Source organism: Hirundo rustica, chromosome 19 (genome assembly GCF_015227805.2).
Source record: "Hirundo rustica isolate bHirRus1 chromosome 19, bHirRus1.pri.v3, whole genome shotgun sequence".
Taxonomy (NCBI): Eukaryota; Metazoa; Chordata; class Aves; order Passeriformes; family Hirundinidae; genus Hirundo; species Hirundo rustica.
Genome location: NC_053468.1, coordinates 1 through 22,054, shown reverse-complemented (window position 1 = coordinate 22,054; position 22,054 = coordinate 1). Strand labels below are relative to the sequence as shown.

At 39.7% G+C, this 22,054-nt stretch overlaps 2 protein-coding genes across 7 annotated transcripts; both read right to left on the bottom strand.

Annotated features, from left to right (window-relative positions):
• Positions 1 to 10: 10 nt before the first annotated feature.
• Positions 11 to 8,603, bottom strand: TEKT1 (tektin 1). Of its 6 annotated transcripts, XM_040082510.1 has the most exons (9): positions 8,402 to 8,603; positions 5,702 to 5,945; positions 5,164 to 5,329; positions 4,825 to 4,953; positions 4,248 to 4,391; positions 2,811 to 3,033; positions 2,026 to 2,222; positions 1,644 to 1,725; positions 11 to 396 (listed from the first exon to the last, which is right to left on the bottom strand). In XM_040082510.1, the coding sequence occupies exons 2-9, from the start codon at positions 5,889 to 5,891 to the stop codon at positions 382 to 384; spliced, it is 1,146 nt and encodes a 381-aa protein (XP_039938444.1). In that variant the 5' UTR covers positions 5,892 to 5,945; positions 8,402 to 8,603; the 3' UTR covers positions 11 to 381. The 6 variants fall into 6 exon arrangements, with proteins under 6 accessions (XP_039938444.1, XP_039938441.1, XP_039938442.1 ...); XM_040082507.2 differs by lacking the exon at positions 11 to 396 and having other exon boundaries at positions 1,244 to 1,725; XM_040082508.2 differs by lacking the exons at positions 11 to 396; positions 8,402 to 8,603 and adding an exon at positions 7,035 to 7,888 and having other exon boundaries at positions 1,244 to 1,725.
• A 1,349-nt stretch (positions 8,604 to 9,952) lies between these two features.
• Positions 9,953 to 21,748, bottom strand: LOC120761282 (smoothelin-like protein 2; the record flags this gene model as incomplete). The annotated part of the gene is made up of 7 exons (XM_040082376.1): positions 9,953 to 12,366; positions 14,308 to 14,459; positions 15,789 to 15,906; positions 16,462 to 16,632; positions 19,193 to 19,259; positions 20,749 to 20,802; positions 21,499 to 21,748. Coding segments are annotated over 7 exons (939 nt in total), but the record flags the coding sequence as incomplete, so codon positions are not given.
• Positions 21,749 to 22,054: the final 306 nt, after the last annotated feature.

The following is a 22,054-nucleotide window of genomic DNA, read 5'->3' as shown; positions in this document are numbered from 1 at the left end:
AAGGCCCACAGATCCGCGTCAGCTGGAGTAGTAAAAGGACTCGGGCTGGGTTGCTCACTTGGGTATCCAAGCCACAGCTCCTATTACTTGTAATTATCGGTCAAAGTCTAGGAAGGTGTTTGTTTGTTTGTTTGCTTTTACTCCACGGGTTTCTGCAGCTCTTGCTGGAGGAGACAGCTAGTTACGTGTGGGACCGTAAACCATCCGGGATGCCCTCTGGAGCAAATCGAGCAGCGAAGAGGGCCAAGGGCAAAGGACGTGTGTGTTCGGCGGTGGGGGATTTTGTTTTGATTTGGGTTTGTTTTGATGGGTTGTGTTTTTTCGTTTTTCTTTCTTTCTTACCCGAGTGGCAAACAAGACATGCAAAGCATTCATTTCTCTTTAAATTACTTCTGTCTGGAAAAACAAAACAAACAAACAAACAAAAAGGGCTTAGAAAGAATTGTAGCAGTGTCTGGTTTTTTTTGTTTTTTCCCAAAGATTTATTTCCCCCCCCCCACCAAGTTAAACTCAGAGCTGACAGCTAAAACACCTCCTTAGTGAAGACTTCGCTTATAGTGATGGGGGAGCCAACCCAGTAACGCTGCAGAATACCTCTTGAATCTCACCACTGGCTTATAAACAAACATGCTTTTTACAAATTCATAAGAACTCCGGTTTTAAAACATACCACTTGATGGTGTTTGGACCCCTTTTTAATGGATCCTTTGGAGGGCTTGAATAAGGCTTTTGTATTTTGACAGCAGTGCCTCTGAAAGGGAGTTATCATTCCAGTAAGAGAGAGGCAAGGGACAATTTTAAACTCCATGCATTAAAATGTTGCACTCTGAAACTGGACTCCTTTGTCTCCAGCATTATTTATTCTTACCCTTGCTTTGTTTTTCCTTGCCAGATCCCTTTTCCACCCTTACAGGCATCTCTGATAAAAATAAGACTCCACTCTTTTTTCAGAGCTTCTAACTGTACCGCTTCAAACACTTTACCGTTGACGCCCCTCTCATTGTTTCCATTTTACAAATAGGGAAACTGAGACATCGGGGGAAGAAGTGATTTTCCCAAAGTCAGCCTTGACTTGATCTCGATTCAGATGCAGACAGATGCACTATCTAGTGTATCAGTTAGGTAAGTTAGGTCTGTTAAGTTGTCCATGCCGTCTTAGCTCTTAGCAGCAGATGCTAAGATAAAAACAAAACATAACAGGGCCAGTCCTGAGAGAAATCCCCCCCACTTGCCCAGCTTTCCAGTAAGTGATTTATGAGGACACTCCTGCTCTAAGTTCCACACAGTTGCCTTTTGACGCCTTTCAATGGCAAAAGATATCATCAGTTACACATGAGAGAAACATGGAATTTCTCATTATTTTGGAATTTTATTGCCAAGTGGAAGATTTCATCAAATGTTTTTGAGCATAGATAGCTGTGAAACAGACAGCTGTAAGTACTAGGTCTGTTTTAATTGCCTTGCACATTAGACAGCATTGAGCCAAGGCAATAAATTTGGAAATTTGTCAATAAAATTTCAGCAGGAGCTGGTTCTTTGGAACACAATCTCCCAGTATGATGACTTCAGTAATTGTTTATGTAAACAGACTCTCTCATTTGCATGCACAGCACTTCATCAATGTACAGTGTATTCTCCTTGACCTTGATCTCTTCCTCCAAGGAAAGCTGTCGGCGGCTCAGAGCTTTCAGCTCTATCTGTGCCTGTGCCAATGCATCCTTTAATCTAATAGAGAAAACAGAGGCAGGCATTAGTTGAAAACACATGGACAGTTGGGTTTTTTTTCTCATAAAGCTTAGGAATTCTGAACAAGAAAAAGAAAGATGGAAAGGGATTCATAGAGACACTATCCATTGTCTTCCCTTAAAGTCTATCCATTAATTTCCTTTAAAATGTTCTGTCCTTAAGAGAAAAACAATTCCCAACTTTTCAGGGAGAGTAGCTGGGACCCATTGTTATGCTAACCCATTAAATGAAGCCAGTAATCTATACCGCAGATTTTCCTCTTGCATAATTTCCACTTGCCTTTGAATATTTTTGGTAATCTCTTGAACTTCACTCATCAGGCTGCTGTGCACTGTGTCATAGCACAGTTCCACATTGGGGCGATGGTTTCTCACTTCCAAGCGTGTTTGAGCCACTTTTACCGGTCCTTCTTTATCAGCGATTGCTTTCTTTAAGGCTGCAATGTTCTTCTCCTGTGTGACAATCTCATCCATCACCTTAACAAATCCAACAATGAAACTCTACACGCTGCCTCTTGCAATGTGTGAAATTACAACCATCTTTAATAGTCGTAACAATCACAGTAACACTCACTATGTTGTTATTTCATCCAATGCTATTTTGCAAAGCTTAATCAGGAGTATGATTCCGTCTTTGGAAAGCAGATGACAGGGCTCTGGGTAAACCCAGAAATTTATGCTCAGCAATTATTTTTTAATATTAATGCTCAGTTTTCATGTGTGAAATTTTGAGCACATTGACCCTGCTTTTATCAATTATCTGGCTCATATCATAAGCCTGAAAAAGCTGTAGGAGCCCCATGCAACTAAAAATCACAAGGAAAGTCTTTATTTTACTGATGGCTACAGCAACATTTAGATTGAATTAGTGACTCCAGAAATTCATCTCTGTGGTGGTGCACAGAGAGATGAGAAAAAAAAATCTAAGATATCTTTTATGAAGGAGAGAGAAGGGAACAAAAAGGAAAACATGGCAGATGAGAGCAATCCACTGGATTGGGAAAACCGGTAGATAACCCAAGCCCAGTGTTTCCACTTTTTCACTGAGTGTCCCCTATGACTTACCATTGCAAGAAGTGTCTCTAGCTTGTGCTTGGCATCCTTGACTTCCTTCACCCTATTTCTAAAAGCAGCATTCACCATCTCACATTGTTTGCGCATGTCATTTGCTGACTGTGAGAGGATGCCACCAATAAGTGCCTTCAGTGCCAAAGAATTGTTTCGCTGCTTGTCAGCCTTTTCAACATTTATGTTTGAGAAATTTATCCAGTCCTCAGGGCTAATAAAACTGAAAGAGATTCAAAATAAAAAGTCACCAAGAGACAACAGGAGGCCCTCTATGACTTCATAAATCTGTAATTATGCCACAAAATCGAGAACAAAGCAGTACTTTTAACTGCATGTCCCAGTAAGTGCCCCCTGTCCTGAGAGTTCTACAGACACAAAAGAAAGACTCTGTCACAATCATTTTGTAATGAAGTAGGCGAGTCAGATGAAAACAAATTTGCTAACCACAGAGCAACTTTGCTATAACTTTCTTTTTCCCCGGAGAAGAACTGATTTATCATGGGGGTAAACACACATAATAACCAATATTTCTTAGAACATCTTCCATTAATAAAGCTGCTACTATTAATAGCAGGCAGCTATTTACACAACACAGTCACTTATTCTCTCACACGGTTCACCTATACGACACTTACAGTACCTGCCTTGAACAAAAGTTGAAAAGCCCAGCCCCAGCTGTATCCCCAGAATTAGACGGTCATCCACGTGCAGCTGTTGCTTGCAGGTGCGTGTTTGGAAAGTTCCTCAGAAGGTTTCATTCCTTGTTTTATTGGCAGATATATAAAGTTTTAATTGTGATTTGCACATAGCAGGCAATGCCATCTTGGGTGTGGTCTGAGTTACAGAACCTATTGATGCTTGCTGGCTGCTGGCAGCAAGAGCTGTCAGCCTCTTGTTATTGCAAGTTTGCCAGCAGTCACATAGCAACAGTGACTTTCTGAGGCCCTCGCACACACTACTTTCTCAGTATAGCTCCCCTTTTCAGCCCATTTTTCTGTGACAGCTATTTTTCCATTTAAGCCTTTCACACTAGCTAACCCATTCAGAATGGGCACATTTGACAGGTTAATGTCTGAGTCAGAAACTGGCTCTATACCTCATGTATCCCAGTCCAGCATTCTCCCCACTGGGACACCCTGGGAGAGGAAAGAAGTTAAGATCCATTAATCCATTCTGTGTTTAAGCAATGTATGAAATTCTTCCTTAGTGAACTGTGAGCTTTAAAAACTTTTTAAAGCAGTTCACTGGGAGCAAAAATATTGTGGCTTGTTTCACCGACATATTACACAGATACAAAAGTGATGGACAGGAGTATAGGAAACAACGAGATGGCAAAAAGATAAAGCCTGTTTTACACAAAACTAATCTTGTTATTACTGGGACAGCCCATATTATCTGTATAATTATCATATGCTGAACTAAAGAACCACTTACTTTCCTTCTAGTTTCATCGCGTTATCAGCATATCTAATATGAGGAGTGTCATTTGTCAAGCTAGCACAGTAATCATCAATTGTCAAGGCTGTGAATTTGTCCTTCAGATCCATTTCCAGGTTGTATTTTGCTGAACGGTTTTGTCTAGAAGAAACAACCAAACTCTAAGACCAAGTGCAGGCACTTACAGGTGTCCTTAATATGCATACATATGCGCATTAGGTAATTCAAATGCTCTTATGGAAATCTTCACATACGAACTCTTAGTTGTCAAGTCACAGAATCTACAGTATGAAGCTGCCTTTCAATAAATTGATGGTACAATTCTCATTGAAATTAAAGGCACAGGGCTGGATCATGAGAAGGCCAAGGATCAAGTGCAAGTACTTTGTATTCTACATGCAAAACCTCTCACCATTACTGATTGAGTGGTATGAATTAGGACTGATCTCCTGCTACTGTTTAGCATTGAAGATAACTTAGGACCTGTGCTCAGCCTGACCCTACAACTTCTCGGTATTATGACTGTCTTAATTTTCATCTAATTAGTGTTCTATTATGCTCTTTTCCTCTGCACCTGATTTGCTCATTTGTTTGTTCCAATGTACGTCCAAGTAAAGCAATAATCCCCTGGAGGACTTCAGCTTCCTTAACCAGCTCCTGTTCCACTTCATCATGTACCAAGTCAATCCCAACTCGCCTCTGCCTACATGAAAAAAGGAAAAACCATCAGCCAGATTGTTCAAATGGCTGCATCTATCAGAAGACATTAAAGTTCTGCTTTCCCCAGTGCTTTAACACCTAAATCAGACTGTGACTCCACTGTAAAGAGAGATGGGTCTTTGGTTTGCAGTCTTTTTTCTTATTTGATGAATGTTCATTATCTAGATTTTTTTTTCTCTCCTTGAATGCTCACCTGTACAGGAGACACTTTTGGACCACGACAAGTGGCTCTTTGCAGCCCTCCAAAGCTCTCTCCAGCCTGTTCTTGAAAGTCAACAGTATTTCTGTCTCATGAACAATTTGTTCCAGCTTGTTATCTAATTCTCGCTTCCAGAATTTTATTTCTTCCTGTCTCTGTTCTGTAGAACCAAAATAACAAATATATATTAATATGGGCCCATTTTATGATCAAGAGTATTGTACCTCTGACCTTAGGTATGGCTAAAAATAGACTTATTCTATAGCAGAGTGCCTGTAGTTGCTGTGGGCTCTGTGGAAAGAGTTTAGCAACCCTGTGTCAGGAGGTTTGGTTAAAATAGCTTTCTGTGTGTTTTGTTATAAAAATGGAGTAGGCCTCAAAATATTTTATAAAGTATTTTTGATTTTTCCATGACATCAACAAGCATGGCATTGACATATACTCCTATTCTTTATCAATTAATTTGCTAAGTCCATCTTGGACGTATTGCTCAAATATCAAATCTTGACCCTTGCAGAAGACATGGGATTACCTAATTTCTTGTTGACATCACTTTGGGTTTTTTGAGTTGTCTTTTCTATTTCATCCACCAGCCTCCAACTCTCAGCTGTCATGCATTCTGACCTGGATTTCTGGGATTCTGTAGTGGCACACTGCACCTTGTTTGCAGTGTACCATTCTGAGGGATGAAGTTTAGATGGATCTTGCAACAGTCTGGCCATTGCGATTTGGAAAGTTTCTGGATATAATGGAGGTCAGTTCTTGGAATGTGGAACCTAAAAATAGAAATAGCATTATATTTGGCTGCCAAAGCAAGAAGGGGAGAAGACAGGTCTATAAGGATGAGAAATATTTTGTTCTTTTTACCTTCAAAATGACATTGATTTAAAAAAAAAAAAAAAAAAAGAAAAATCTTGCTCAAAGTTCCCCAAGTTTTTGCTGATGTGTAGGGAGGAATGTGCCAATGTGTTTGGAGTGGGAGATGAAGAAAAAAAGAATTTGTGAGTGGAATTTAGGAGGACAGAAGTGGAACTGACAGGAAAAGATGGACTATGCAATAGGAAGGAGAAGGGAAAAGAGACCTGTGGAGGGAGATGGAATTACTAAACAAGCAATCACAGAAAACAAGAGAAAAAGTGAACAAATATAAAAGATAAATAGCCTCACAGAGGTTGGAGAAATAAACACATTTCAAGAATCTGGTTGAATAAAATCTAGATTGTAAAAAGAAATGTAATCATAGAATTATTAAGGTTGGAAAAGACTTTTAAGATTATTGAGTCCAACTGTTAAGGCAGCACAGCTAAACCATACCCTTCAGTGCTAAACCCTCATGCCTTCTGAACAAATCCAGGGATGAGAATTCCACCACTTCCCAGGGCAGCCTGTTCCAATGCCTGATTAGGTGATTTTTTTCTAATGATGATTAGGAAAAACAAACAAACAAACAAACAACCCCGCCCACACACACACACACAAAGAAAACTCAAACCGAACCAATTAACCAAAACCACAACCATACAACACAACAAAACAAAAAACAAACCCCAAATCAAAACAGGACCTGAAAAGCTGAATTAGAAAATTCAGCAGGCAAATGAGGAAAGGGGAAAATCCAGAAAGGACTAAAGTAGAACAAAGAACAAAGCATACTTGTTTAATGTAGGGTGAAACCAATGTCCTGAATTTGTGCAAAGTAGTTTGATTATAAATTTTGCTATTCTTGCAGTATGCTCATCCAGTGTTCCTGAGACAGCTCCTGAGCCCAAATGCACACAGCTGCTCAGCAACACACAGCTCTGCCCACACTCCATTCAGCACGTCTACCCTTAACTTCCTTCTCCCTCACACACCTCTCAACTGACCTTGCTCCTCGACTGAAGTGCTCTGAAGTTCAAAGCCTGGCAAAGTGCCACGTCCTCAGTTCCCCTTCCCTAGGAAGGGTCTTTCAGCCTCAATCTCCTCAGCAGCAGCACAGTTTCTTTTAAAATGGGAGACTATATATTGCAGAAGATGGCTCTAAGTGCACCGAAGGCAAACAAACTTGTTGCTGTGGGAACTACAGTAGCTACCACTGCTGGCAGCCTAGTCCTGTGTCACCAGGTAGAGGAGGCATAGCACACACAAACTGGTGGTTCTTCATTTCACCCACTTCCTGTTAAGATTTAGCTGGGAAAAAAACAGGTGTTCGCTGGACATTATTTTTTGATAGTTCCCAGACCTGTGGACAGTAATTCTGAATTGATTTGTTGTAGAAATGCATAAAGATTGTGAAAGCAAGTGAGAGATGTGCTAAGTATCTAGCTATCTAAAAGTCATAATATATCCTTAGTAGTATGCTCCATCTTTGTATGAACAATATTCTTTCCTGGGAGAAAATAAAGCGGGAGCCAGACAGAGCAGATGAAGGAGATCAAGAGCCTGACATCAGATGTTACAGTTGTGTCCCCTCCTCTATAGCTCTGCTATAGTTTAGATCAGAGCAGGGTTTCTCTGAGTGAAACCCAACAATGTTCAAAAAGATCACAAAATTATAAAGAAGTAACATTGGTCAAAAAGAAGCAGAGCAGAGAGAATGTCATGTTTCTGAAAACGTGCTCAATCACCTTGAAAGCTGAGGAACTCCCCAGTGATGGTTCTCCAAGACATTATTACGAGACCAGTGGGATTTCATGTCGTTTTGTTCTGAAAACCCAGTATCTCATGCTGTCCTGCCTCAGCTCGTAGCGACACTGTCACAAATTAAAGCTACGAGCCACAAATCCGTTCATCAGTCTCAGCTAGCGTAAAAGACAATTTCCTTTTAAACTGTTAATATGAAATTTACAAGTGATCCCGCAATACGAGTTTTTCTACAAAAGAAAGCTTTAGTTTTACCTCAGATGGCTTTCTCCACCGACTTACAGGGGTAGAAAACGGCCCCACGGCCGCCGGGGCCGCGCGCACCGGACGCCGGTCCCACCGCTCGCCCCTCGCCGGCCGCGCCCCGAGGGCAGCTCGCGCAACTAACGAGCAACCGCGGGCGGCGCGGGCCGAGGGCAGAGCGGCGGAGGCACCGCCGGGTGCGCGGGCAGCGGCATCGCCTTTCCACACCGCGCGTAAGCGCCCAGTTACGACTGGATGAAAAATCAAGTCCTCTTCTGCACAGCAGTAGGGGTAAGCTAACAGCTCGCTTGCCACATTCCGTTGTAAATGCCTTTAAGAAGGACTTTGCAAAGGATCAGTTCCTCACCTTGTGAATTTTGTCTGGACGTAGAAAACGGGTTCACTATTTGTGAAATGGCCAAGTCCTCAGTCTGGAAAAGTCTGACGTTTTCTGTGAGGAATCTAATGAACCAGCATTAATGAGACTAGATCTAGATTAAGTATGTTGCCATATTCCTTATTGGGTGCATGAAAAATACTATTGATAGTCTTATTCGTCAGAGAATCAATCAGCAGAACTGCTGCCACTGTGTTCAAGTAGGAGAGTTCTCTAGGCTGAGCTCATAATGAAGCATCATTAACTGCTTTCTTTCAATGTTGCTGAAATTGCAAAGCATACTAATGTAATAGGTCTGAACTCTGGAGTCCGACTAGTGGCCAAAATAATCTATGAAGGAAAGCTGAGAGGGCTAGAGCTGTTCAGCGCACAGAAGACTCAAGGGAGAACTTCCTGCAGCCTTTCAGTACTTAAAGGAGGCTTCTAAGAAAGATGGGGACAAATTTTCAGTAGGCCGTGTAGCGACAGGACAAGGGTTAACAGTTTAAAAAGGTTGATTTAGACTAGATATAAGGAAGACATTTTTTGACAATGAGGGTGGCAAAATACTGGTGCAGGTGGCACAGAGTGGTTCCCATCCCTGGAAAAATTCCAGGTCAGTTTTGGGCTTGGCTCTGGGCAATCTGGACAGCTGAAATCATAGAATCATTGAACGGTTTGGGTTGGACACCCCTGCTTACTGCTAGGGGGAATTGGACTAGATCACCACCACAGTGATCAATCCCTTCCAGCCCAAGCTATTAGGTCAGTAAGTTCGAGCATGGTGCTATAACTGCACCAAGGTTGTGAGTTTCATCCCCATCTGGGCCATTCACTTAAGAGCTGGACATGATGATCTTTGTGGGTTCCTTCCAGTTCAGAATATTCTGTGGTTCTGTGTTAACTCCTCTGAGGTTTTATGTAGACATAGATGTATTTTAGCGTAACCGAAAATGCCTTTAAATGCATCTTATACAATGCAATCCCATCTTCTGTTTTGGACACCTTAAAACCACCTCTGTAAGCCAGGCAAATTAATGGTACAAGGTTGAACCTTTGGGATAGCTTTATACATAATTACACATATTTAAAATATATATAAAATAGTTTGCATGGGTTTGAGCATATGTTTAGATTCAACACTTTATTGGAAATATCACACCAAGGGAGAAGTGATGAAAGACATTCATCCAGTTATTACAGTTTAAAAGAGAAGGGCTTTCCTGCTGTGGGAAGGACAGTCTTAAAAAGTAGATAATGTCTCTGCTGACATTATCTTGAAAATATTGCACAGAACAAATTGATTTAGCTTTTAAAAGTAGGATCCAGTTATCAATAAACAACCATAGATATACTATTATATATAATCCAGAAACATTAGAAAAGTTAAGAATCTGTCCATTTGTGTAAAATATATATTATGCCAACTTAATAGATTATTCTCTTATCATTCATGCTAAACACACTATCATATATACACACATGCTCTGGTTTTGGTGGTTTTTTTGTTTTTTGTTTTTAATAAAAATACTGAAAAATCAATTGGGGGCATACATTATATACTTTAATTTCAATTTAATCATACAATCAAATAGTTGAGATTATTCATGTAGAACAGACATCTTAATGCACAAAGCTGTAAGTTTTCCTAAAAGTATGTCATAGCACTATCTCCGTAACCCTTACACACAAACCATCAATAGACCAACTCAGCTTATCGTCTCCCACTTCCCCGCAAACAGGTGGCTGGTAAGGGTATTTTTACTGTCACTTCTCTGAAGCAGGAACACTTTAGAAAACCCATACAAATACCTTGTGGGTAGCTGCAAAAACAAGCTAAAATACAGAAAGGATGTAAATTCACCCAGGTGAATTGGCAATAATTTTACAGTCTAAAACTTCCTTTATATAATTATATGCTATTAGACCTAAATTGCCCAAGCACTCACCTGTGTCTTCAGCATTTGTTTTGTATAGTAAAATCATCCATGACCTTGGACTGCAAAGGAATGCGTTGTATTAAGCCAGTATTGTCCCTCTTGTGATAGTTATGATGGAACTTGGCTCCGCTAGTCAATAAAAAGCATTCTACTGTAAGAATGTAAATAGGTGTGTTGTGCGTGCCAGTTTTCGATAGATTTCTCATCGTGCTTAATCCAAACTCCTCCAGAACATAAGTACAATGTGTTTATCCTTACAGTGCATTTGGTAGAGCTACAGGCACACACTTACTCCTCAGAATTACAGTCATTCAAGACAAAGTAAAAAACTGAAGGCAATGGCACCTGTATGCTAACAAAGCGGTTGCTTCAATAATGGTTTCTTAAGTAAACTTGACTAGACTGAACTAAAGTCATATTTCAAATGCAGTTGAACTTTTTTACTTTTTTTAACTGAAATTCAGACCACACAGAATCATGACTGGAACAAAAATCTTTTAAGTAAAAGCTCTGTGTTGTTTTCACTAATTTTGTTTGGTTATCTGTCCCATCATTCTAAAAAGATGAAATAAATCTGTAGAACGCTTGATGTATTTTATTATAAATGAGCATCAATACAGAACCAAATTAATCTTTCTAAATATCTACAAAAAGCACAAGGGCAGGTTAAAAACCATTCTCTAGCATGAGCAGAGGACTTGTGGCTTTTACTTTCTACAACCCTGTTCTTAGGGAAGAAATAATTATAGAAGGCTTTTTTTTTTTCAGTCCAGTAAATGAGGAAGAATCTAACTGTACCGTGGTTTTAATGTTAATTTAACTGAAACTAGTGCAAAGCTTTTGAAACTATTTCAAAACGCCCACACCTTTCAGATTTTTTTTTTTGTGTATTGTTCATCTACCTCAGAATCGGCATCTGTACTGAACAAGTTGTAAAGAGTTCACTCCTGTCCACACTGAAAGGCTGCTCTCCCCCTGAATCCAGGTAAAAGCACATAACAGGCTTGTTTCTAATACAACTGTTCAAAGGACTTTGTACCTCGCTAGCTCCTACCTTTCCTGCAATCCTAAACCATGGAAGAGCACAATCTCAGACAAAGAACAGTCCCACCTGTTGCTATTCTCATCAAGAAATTTATCCAGGACTGCCAGTAGAGGCTTTAGCAAGCCTCTCAGCAAATACCGCTAGATTTGACCCTTACAGATAAATGCCTTACAGTTAAATTATGTAACATAGTAATCTGTCAGCATACTCATCAGACCAGAGGTTATACTCTCTTTATGCTTTAGGAGAACAAAACAACGCCTGTTTGATCTATGTGTGTGTATGCTGGAGTAGAGGCGTAGGGTTGAAGGAGAGGCATTATTGCCCTAGTGGTTGAGTACTCTAGGTTATTATTTGCTAGACAGAATTTTGCTTTCCAGTTTGCTAGTTCTTTTGTACTATGCTCTACAGAGAAGTGAAACTGAAGGTGTTATCTTCTGGAGTTTTACCTGCATTTTAAGACGGAACACCTTCATAGCAGAATCACTGCATAATATTGTCCTCAGTCTTAGAGAGACAGGAGAAACAAATTTGCTTCCTGTGATCTTTAAACATAAAAATTGTAAAAATCCGATCTACTACTAGCACCAAAATGACAGTATTTGCCTTTGCCAATGTCTTTTTGTCTTTTCCAAACCTATTTCTGTATTACTGGCACAGTGCTGTGATCAACACTTCAGGGCACTGCTCAGCAATACTTCAGTCAGCCAGCCAGCCACCCAGCTGAATCGAAGCAAAGGGACAGCAAAAAGCAAGAAATAATACTGTGTTCCATTTGTAAAATGTCACTCTTCCCATCAGCATGCTGTACTTGATCCTTCCAGCTGGAGGGGCATCAATGGTTTTATTCAAAATGTCGTAGATGACTGTACAGAGACTGGACATAGGTGAAGACGCACATGGGATCTGGCTTGTGACCCATCACCATCATATCTTCCACTTCTATCAGACGGTCACAGTGAGCCATTTTCCTGTATTAACAATAAAACAGGTACAGCAAATCGAAGAGTTACGTAACTGCTTTCAAGACTCATTTGGTGCTCTGATTTGAGCAACATCGAAACATTTAAGAAATCCTGAGGTATATCGGCAGCATTTCATTTCACTATGAATTGAGCAGGGTCAGCCTGGACATCGTTAGTTTTATGACCATGCTGTTCTTTCTCTCTCTTGCTTTATACTTGGACCTGATCCATAGCCCTGGAAGGGTGGTGCTTTTTTCACTATCATTCACATTCCTTATATTTGTAGCATGTAGCCCAATTTCACACTGCTCTGACCATGTCTCAGGTTTTGGTTAATATATAGGGAGTTCCAAAAGATTGTAAAAACTCAGGAAGAGATGAGATGCGATGATGAAGTCCCATGTGGCTGTGAATTGTTTGTTCTCCACCACCCCCATCTTCAAGAGGCAACTGATCTGAACCAGCAGAAAGGAACAGATCTGCAGAGGCTTAAGATGAAAAATCACAAAGGCAGGAATGAATTTTATCAGCACAGCTAGTACTGGAGTGATCAGCGATAACTGAGAAAATAGCCTTTACTGGCACTTGAATAAATCAGTATAAAGGCAATCGTAGCTACGAACAGCAATTTCTGTAGATACCCCTCACCTAATGTTTCTTAGTGTTGTGTTCGTGGTGCCTTTTGTTCTCCCTTAAACTTATTGTTTACATAAACTGAGGCAGAAGAACACTGCAGCTTTTCCTTTGAGAGTTGTAGATAGTTTTCTACAGATCAATCACCTAAAAGTATCACAAAATCCCCTTCAACTCACGGGCAAGCAACAATTTTTTTTTAATATATCCATATATCTGTACTTATAAAAATACTTGTAATTCCCAAATTAATTCCTTTGCTAGAGGCCGTAATAAAGAGAAACAACATTACGTGAAGAAATTTGAAAGTTTTTTTCTGAATGGCCAATGGCAAGTCCAGTTCTTTAAGGTACTGCATTAGCCATGTACTCTTATCACTTGTTGCCATTTGGAAAAAGTGTACCAAATTGAGCAGCATACCACATGGAAAGGTCTTACTGTAAGAATCGTGTTGATACCACCTCAAAAAAGTTACTGTTTCTGACTGGCGAGTTCACATTCATAATTACTTTAACAAACAAGTTAGTGTTTAATTGCCTGCTATTCAGCATAAAAAAAGAATCCGGATAATGTGACTGAGGATATTAGCTCTGCCTGTTTTCAGAAAGGCAGTTACCCAGTTGCAACACTGAGAAGTTCTCAGCCTTGATCTCTACTTACACTGAATTCAACTTTCATTCTTTTTCAAGCAAAAATTGTACAGTCAGAGATGAAGTCTCCCGCATGTTCTATGCATTCTCTCTGCAGAGCTTTATTATCTTTTTTGGCATGATACATGTAATACTGATGCCGTAAGTTTTAACTTTCCTACTGTCCAGATTCTGTACTGCATTAGCATATAACTCTGAACTTCATATAAAGTGTTAGCAAGTTCTCCTCACAGTTTAGTTAGACAAAACAATCCTTTTCCAGCCCAAGAACCAAGCACACCATTGCAGCTTCAGGCCCAAGAAGTATAAACAACAGCAAATTGAGGAGAGCAAAGGGAGAATGGGACTTCATAACCTTGAAGCTGACATTGGACGATTAACCCAAATATGTAAATGGACCAAAACTAGCAAAACTGTGAAAATGTGTAGTCCGTCATCCATCTTGGGTGTAGCCTTGGCCAGGCTCTCGTACTGCCCAAGGTGTATCCTTTGAAGGCCTTCTTAATAAATACCTACTTTTTTCCTTTAACACTGTCTAGCCTCTGTTCTAGGTAGCCTCTCAAGGCATCAATACAGAGTCAAAAATAATAATTAAACTCTTCACTGCTGTTCAGGTGCATTAGGCTTGAATTGAAAGCACTTCACAAAGAGCTAATGTACTCACTCAGCTGTTGTGAAGGCCAGCTCAAAGTTCTGCTTGCGATTAGCTGGGTCAAGCTTACTATAATCAAAAGCTTCAGGAAAGAAGGAATGCACAAGAGCGCAGAATGCCATCCCATCATTCCAGCTCGAGGAGAAGTTCTGGAGATCAATGTGCTGTCATGATGAAAAAAATACACATGTTAATGCAGCACAGAGGGACAAATAATAGCAGCTGCTTTTGTTCAGTGCAGTTTTCTATCCTTTTTTTCCATTAGCAAGAGCACAGGCTTTATTTTTTCCTTCCCATTTTGTATATCTATTTCATTGTTGACATTCTGGGAAAAAAAATGGCACACTCAGCAATAAATGCTTTTTGCCTGAAATACCCAGATGCAAAGTAGACACATAGTCAAGGTCCCTGATCCAAAGCCCACTGAAAATCGTGTGAACATCTCATCAACATCAACGCACTAGCTAAGTATCTGTGGAAACTAAGGACACTGCTTATATACAACCATAATCACCCTATGGAGGATTTAAAACTGAAGAACAGATCATTTTGAGGCTGTGAATAACACTAGATAAAGACTATGCTTGCTTGCTTTGCCCAATTCAATATCTGTTTATACAGAGATAAGTAGAAATAGAGGAAAAATCATATCTACTGTACAACCTGATTCTTAAAACAAATTCTTATGTTTACTTTCAAATGCCACAGTGAAAAAAACCCCAAATTTGTGCTCTTGTCTCATGCTGCTTTCCCATCATATAAAATTCAAGTCCCAGCTTTTCAGATTAGCAATTACCTGTAAATTTAATTAGTTCTGCTTATTTATACTATAATGTACAATTTAGCAATAATTACGCACATTTAGTAACGTTGAAAAACACACACACACACAAAACAAACAAACAAATAAACCTGGGGAAAAAGAAATAAATCTGTATTTCTTTGACAATTGCAGTTAAGGCCAGGTAAAATGAATAAAATCCCAACTGCTGTATTCTTTTAGTTACACTGATGCTACCTCATAAAAATTTCCTCACCATGTGATTCGAACTCAACCATTTACTACAAACTCATTTGACAAATAATAACAGAGTACTTTGGTCTACATGTAGCAAAATGGCCACAGTCTCCATGTATGCAGAACTTGTCGTGTATAATGCGAGTGCAAAACTTACAGCCCACAACTAAGAAAAAATACATCTGATTATATACTGATATTTATATCCGTAAGCAGAAAAAGGTAGGCTTTCAGAAAAACATTAATGCATTGCTTTAACAGGCATAAAGAATCTCATTCATGCAATCACTGACTGTCTTGAAGTGCTGCCTATGCAAACCATGTTTGCGTTACCCACACAAAAATTGATGACCTTGAGGAAGTTAAGCCATTTTCTAGTGTATTTTACATTCACCGTTTGAGCATGGAATTTGGCAAATTCGGTGGGGGGGAAAAAAAATAAGAGAGAGAGATGAAAGTGCTACCATATCTTCACCTTGTATCCTATGGTTTTTGAGCGACACCAGTCTAACAGAATTTGCTTGATGCTGCTAGCGCTGGCAACCCCAAAACTCAGCGACCTCTTCAGTTTAGCTCTGGATTCTCCTTTTCCTCTGGAAAATTAACAGAGACCAGATTAAATTAAATTCTAGAAAAACTTAAACCTACTTGCCAGGAACATCTATGTAACTTTGCCCAGGTCAGCCCCTGTCCAGGCGATATTTGACAAATACGTTGCTGAAACCTCGACTTGTTGGTCCTGCAAGAAAAACTAATTTTTATTAAAATAAAGCCAGAATTCCAAGCCCCCTTTTATTTAAATCATACTCCCATCAAGAAGCGTCCATACTTTTGATCCTCAGTGAATGGCAACAAAAAGTCACTATATTTGCAGTCTCCTATAATGATGGAGAAGGCAGTTTTCACAGAACTCTTTCCTGATAAAAGGTACCTGCTGCTTCAGCTGAACAACCCCAAAGTCAGAGGAATCTGTGAATTTCCAAGGCTCGGTCTGTAAAGTCAGTGAAACTTTATGTGACCTCATATTGTCCCTTAGCTCCAAATCCTACACTGGGAGAGTTGTCCCACCCAGCTGTACTCTGCTGGTAATTACTGACAAATTAGTTTCCAATTAACAAACCGTTCTGGAGACAAGGATTGTGACATACTTCCCATCATCAAGTTCAAGTTTCTCGAAAAGTGCTTTCCTGGCCTGGGTTCCTGTAGTCCGTGGGAGCGTCTGAGACCGTACCAATTCTCGCCTCCTTTCAACTTGGCCACGTACGGTAGGAGGAGGTGAGTGAGAGCTGGGGGTCACATCACAGTAACTGTCAATGGCACTGGAGAAACAGAACATGAAACGCATGTGCTAAGCAAAAGAGTAACTCTTTGCAGTGACAAGAGTCAGCATAAGGGTTCAATTGTTGTCTCTAAACCTTACAAAATATCCATTTCAAGAGAACCCGCATGAGTCACAAGCAATTTTAACAAATGTAAAATTCTTATTGACACACAAGAGCACTTAAGTATTGAAGCCTCTAGGGTACTGTTACAAATAAGACACAGCTTGATAAGCCACAAGCCCTTGTAGCACTGAGCAGAACAACAATTAAAAACCTTCAAGAAAAAAAAAGAAGACCAAAAAAAAAGTTGTGGCTATACAGGAGAACTAAATCCCTTTGATTTCCAGCTTCAGGGTTCCTGGAGGCTGTGGCAGTTTTCAAATGAAACTTGAAGAGTAATTCGGGAAGTACTTGTGAAATTTTTCCTTATAGTGCACAGAATTCTGAGCTTCTGTCAGCATTGCTTTACTGATTGCAAGCTGTTAATTTGGTTGAGAAATATAGGATTATATTGTAGTTTGTGTTCATTTGAGCCCTACACTGCTTCATCAGCACTGTGAAAAATGCCAATCACTTGTATTTAAAAATTTGAAAGTTTAATAGTAAATAAGATGGTTATAAAAATAGAATTAGAGTAAAAAAATTGAACAATTAGGGTTAGGACAATATGAGACAATAAAAACAAAGTTACAGACGTCTGGGTGCCTCCCCGAGCAAAAAAGCTCCGAAGAAGGACCCCCGTTAGCAAAGGATTATATCTTCAAAGCAATAGCCTGTTGAATATTCATACATTTCATACATGATGCATAAATTCCATTCAAACAAAGAATTGTCTCTGGTTAGTGTCACTTCTTTCCTTTAATCTCTATGGCGTCTTCAGGGCTGAGCAAGGCAGGAGAAGTTGGTCTCTTCTGATAAAGTAGCAGGTTTTTTTTTTTTCTCTGAAAGATTGACGTTTTCCGGTTGTTGGTATATAAAAACTACATTTTAACTACAAAACTACATTTACCATACTATCAAAATATTAATACAACATTAACAATCAATACAACATAATACATATAGTAAATATCTTGCGTAGAGCCATATAATATGCATTTTCACAGCATTAATGACGCCAAACATTGCATTTGGAAATATTCCCCATCACAGAGATGGGGAAACAGGCAAAGAACAACGACATCAGTGTCACGCATTAATTTCTGGTACTGATGGAGGTCAGGTATGACACCAAGGTCTCTATGGTGCTCAGCATATTGTGACTCAAATACTGAATGTTGGAACTACCTCGGAAGAAATGTAATGCCTAATTTAGGATTGTTTTTGAGGTGGATACAAGCCTAATTTAAAAGATTAAAACCTTCTTCTCTCCCACTTTTTTTTTTTTTTTTTTTTTTTTTTTTTTTTTTAATGGATATTTTGCATGCTGAGGATGTCTGGATATGCCAGAAGTAATTGTGATACCATGTAATCCTCTACTAAGCAACTGCAAATCTGAGTTAATAAAGGATGTATAGTAGTCCTCAGCAAGGCATTTATCTGCAAATTAAACTCTAGGCTAGCCAAACTAAGGATATTTGATGGCAATCATACACTGGTTTCCAAAAATAAGCCCCAAGTACTAACTTCAACACAGATGAGTGTTTTTAAAACAGTTTTCAAAGGACTTGAAAACTTCCTCCTCTTAAAAAAAATCCACCACGATCAGGCACTGAAAGTCTCACCAATTAAGACTAAAACAATGTGGAAATACAGAGTTAGGTCTACTGGAAACTGCTCTACAAAATTTTGTCTTTTCTCATCTCTGTTTCACTTAGCCCAGAGGAAAGCTCACAGCCTTTAATGGGCTTAAAATATAGCATCAATGACTCATTTGCTCTTCGGTGCACTCGTAGGGCAGCCTAAAGAAGCCTCCTCACAAAAAAGAGCCAAATGTGCTAAGGCTATTCAAAGCTGCAATCACAGGTGTGACAGCCTACTAGATGTCTCTGAAAAGAAAGGTGTGAGGATTAGCGAGGATATGGCCCTGATATATAGGAATCAGAGGAACAAAAGAGCAAGTTGTGCAGGAGGTATAGGGGGAATGAATGGCCCTCACACTAGACATATAGCATGATATATACAGCAGGCTGCTGATTTCCCATGGGAAGTACAACCAATAAATAACCTGGTACATTTCACCTGAGAACATCCAGGGTACGTATATACACACTGCTGCATTTAATGGAAATTGCCACATACAGTACATCACTAGGGATGGTTTTAGTACAGACAGCGTGATTATTCCAGTAGTCCTTGACTGGTTATCCCCTAAAAGTAGAAGTGTCGTTAAGAGGAATATGTCCATTTACATCTTGATGGACATAGAACATACATTAAATGAACTAGGTACATTAATGTAACAGATTATAGGGTAAGTTGATTAATATACAATTATACATCCAATGCTTAAAATATAGCATCTGGGACTCACCTGCTTCCCAAGTCAGCAGAACACCTGTCCCTTGAGACTATATTAACAACAATGGCCTAACAAAATGTAGTGAAAAACGCATACCTTTCACCTCCACTACGCAGCCCATAGCTCACAGTTGAGACGGACTTGGTGACAGAAGCAGCATTCTCTATATAAAAACAGAAAAGGTGTATTAGCACAGAAACTTTCCTCATGTGCTTTTCTGATGGATAGACATGAATAGATTTTTAGTCACCACACTGCAAATCTGCAGGCCCCCAATGTCCATATGAGCTAACAAGCTGGGGAAGGATTTTCCAGTGAGGATAGTGTAAGCACACCAGAAAGGACTCTGAGAGGATGTCTTTGATAAAACAGCACTTGGAAGGTCAGATCACTTCAGGCCCTTGTGCAGACCTCAGAGGAGGACACACTGCCACTGACATTTCATTTAAAGGAATAAGTGGTGCTTGTAGAAGTCATTCTAGCTGACAAGCCCTGGGGCCTTAATGTAATTGAGTACATAATTGAAATTATCTAACTTCTACCAGGAAAACATTTTTGTTTGTAAAGTAGAACAGACTTGAAGTTGCAAATGTGGCTTAAAACCAACTTTACAGCTTCCTCCCTCCACTCTTGAAGTTCTATCTTTTGTGCTTTGCCTCTCAGGGTTCAGCTCTGGACTCCAGCTATGCTCTATAGTTGCAAAACAGTGGAGCGTCTTGCCCAGTTTTAACATTCTAAAGCCAAAACCTGCTGCATAAACCAACAACAAATTTCTTGAATGCTCCCTCTATATAGGAAGGACTTGAATCTTAGAAGCAATCCAATGTGATCACTGTCTAAGTCACTCTCTGAAAATGCAGAATTCTCCCCTCTCCTTATAGAAGTGATCCAGATCAGCTACACTTCTACAAGTGTAAAATACACTTGTAGATGCCAGCATACAGGTGTGACCAATTTGTGACCACTAACAATTGCCAGATATCTATGCAAATCTCAAATGTTTTCATCAGATGAGGAGGAGCATGATCCTTATTCTGAAAGGGCTACTCAATTTGCTAAATAAACTGACACTTGAGACCACTGTGAAATGCCAGTACATCGTGCAGACAGGTAACAACTTGGTGACAGCAATCAGAGGTACTTTTGGAGAGAGCTCAACTCATCTATTTCAACTGAAATCCGAAATCCTTAAAGCATTTTGTCCTTTGCTGTATTTATATTCGTAAGGAAACTCCTTACTTCTATCTTGCTCAAAGTAATTTGCTTCAATATACATGGGTGGGCACACCGCTTTCCAACAGCCATTACCTTCTGTACAGCCACAGTTTTCATTTGATCAGCTGAAATTTTCACTTCTCAAGCTGTCTGCCTGCCACACTTTTCTGGCATCTATGGTTTCCACTGCAGAGATTGCCTAACAGTACATCACTGTGCAAATAACAGTAAGTACCCCTCACTTTGAACTGATTGAGAATCTGATGGAGTAGAACAAGTGCTCATGATTCCATGAGTCTACATACAGACTTGTTAGCAATATTAGTATTACCATGTACCTACAAATCAAAAGTACATGCTCAAATCTGAATCCCCCAAAGAGCATGGAATCATTCTCAGTTTTTGTTGCATAAAGGCATGCAGATAGGAATACTCACCTCCAGTGGCAGATGAATCCATTGTTCTCCTTGTAATTGAATTCCAGTCCTTCACTGTATCAGCACAACAAAAGACAAAGGAAATGTTTGCCACATTCTCAGCTTTAGTAAGATAAAAAATGAAAGAATCATCTGCAAATAATCCCGTTCTCTTGCTAGCAATCCCATCTGGTATCCTATAATTTCTGACCCATATATATAGTCCAATTTGTATAAGAATCACAGCCAAGGATGAATGCCTTCAATGTGATTTTTTTTTTTTTTCCCTAACTCAGTTTCAATGTAACTAAGATTCTGCAATCACTGATGTGTGTACATGTGTCAGACTGCTGTCAGTCATTCCTTCCTCCAGATGACTATTGGAACCTGCTAGCCAAATACCTGCCTAACTTCTCTCAGGGCCTTCAGTCTCAAGGCATTAAAAATGTCTACAAATTTCATTAAAAGAGCTGGGCATGTTTAAGAGATTCAGTAACTTACTGAATTCAGTAACTGTGCCGTAAGATATGCTTCACTAAAAACTCAGCTACATTAGGCACAAAAATAGTCCACAGTCCACAGATGTGGCATTACAGCTGAAAGCTCCAGCTAGGACCCACAGTATTCCAAACTGGAGTGTCCCACAATGGGATATTTAGCCATAGAAGCAAGGTTTTGTAATTACCACTAGGTCACAGGACAACACTCATAGCACCAGTTGAAGAAAGAAAATGGGATGCAGCTTCAACAAGTTCCTTTTCTCTCTTTTACCTGTCTGGTTGGAAGATTTTACTCCCATCGTATTTGCGCTCTTGCCCTGTCCCAGCAGGCAAGAAGCCTTAGTATTAGTCGTTCCTGTTGGACGGATATTCTCTCCTGAAAACTTCTCAGATGTCCTAGTTACTGCAGTAACAGGAAGGTGGGGCATCTGTAAGGTGACTGCAGGGGCATGGACTTCAGGGGAAGAAGATTCTGACATCTGAAAACAGGTCAGTTCTCGGGTGACTTCTGCCTGACCTGAATTTTAAAAATGGGAGAGAGGAAGTAAATTTGTTTGTAGAGTTGTAACAAAGTTACAAACCAATGCCCATGCAACGACTTTATAAGTCATTGGATGTATTCCTCTGTGAAACATTGTACCATTTATGTAGCAGAAACAGCCCTAGTGCAAGTGATCCTAGCAACCATTACACTTAGACCACATGAATCTCAGCAGGAGCAATGTCTTCAGATCATTAATATACTAGCATTTTGCATTCGGTAAGCTTCTTTTCCTCTGTGCAGCCCTCACTCCCAGTCTGCCACGGTTAAGGAAGCAGCATTTTTG

What these genes read in the sequence shown, in the direction of transcription:
- TEKT1 (XM_040082507.2), bottom strand. Translation starts at nt 5,891, where the DNA reads ATGGCCAGACTGTTGCAAGATCCATCTAAACTTCATCCCTCAGAATGG. An exon ending in CAAACAAATGAGCAAATCAG is followed by an intron (nt 4,392 to 4,824) that starts GTGCAGAGGAAA and finishes TGTTTCTTCTAG; the next exon opens with ACAAAACCGTTCAGCAAAAT. An exon ending in TAGAGACACTTCTTGCAATG is followed by an intron (nt 2,223 to 2,810) that starts GTAAGTCATAGG and finishes GGATTTGTTAAG; the next exon opens with GTGATGGATGAGATTGTCAC.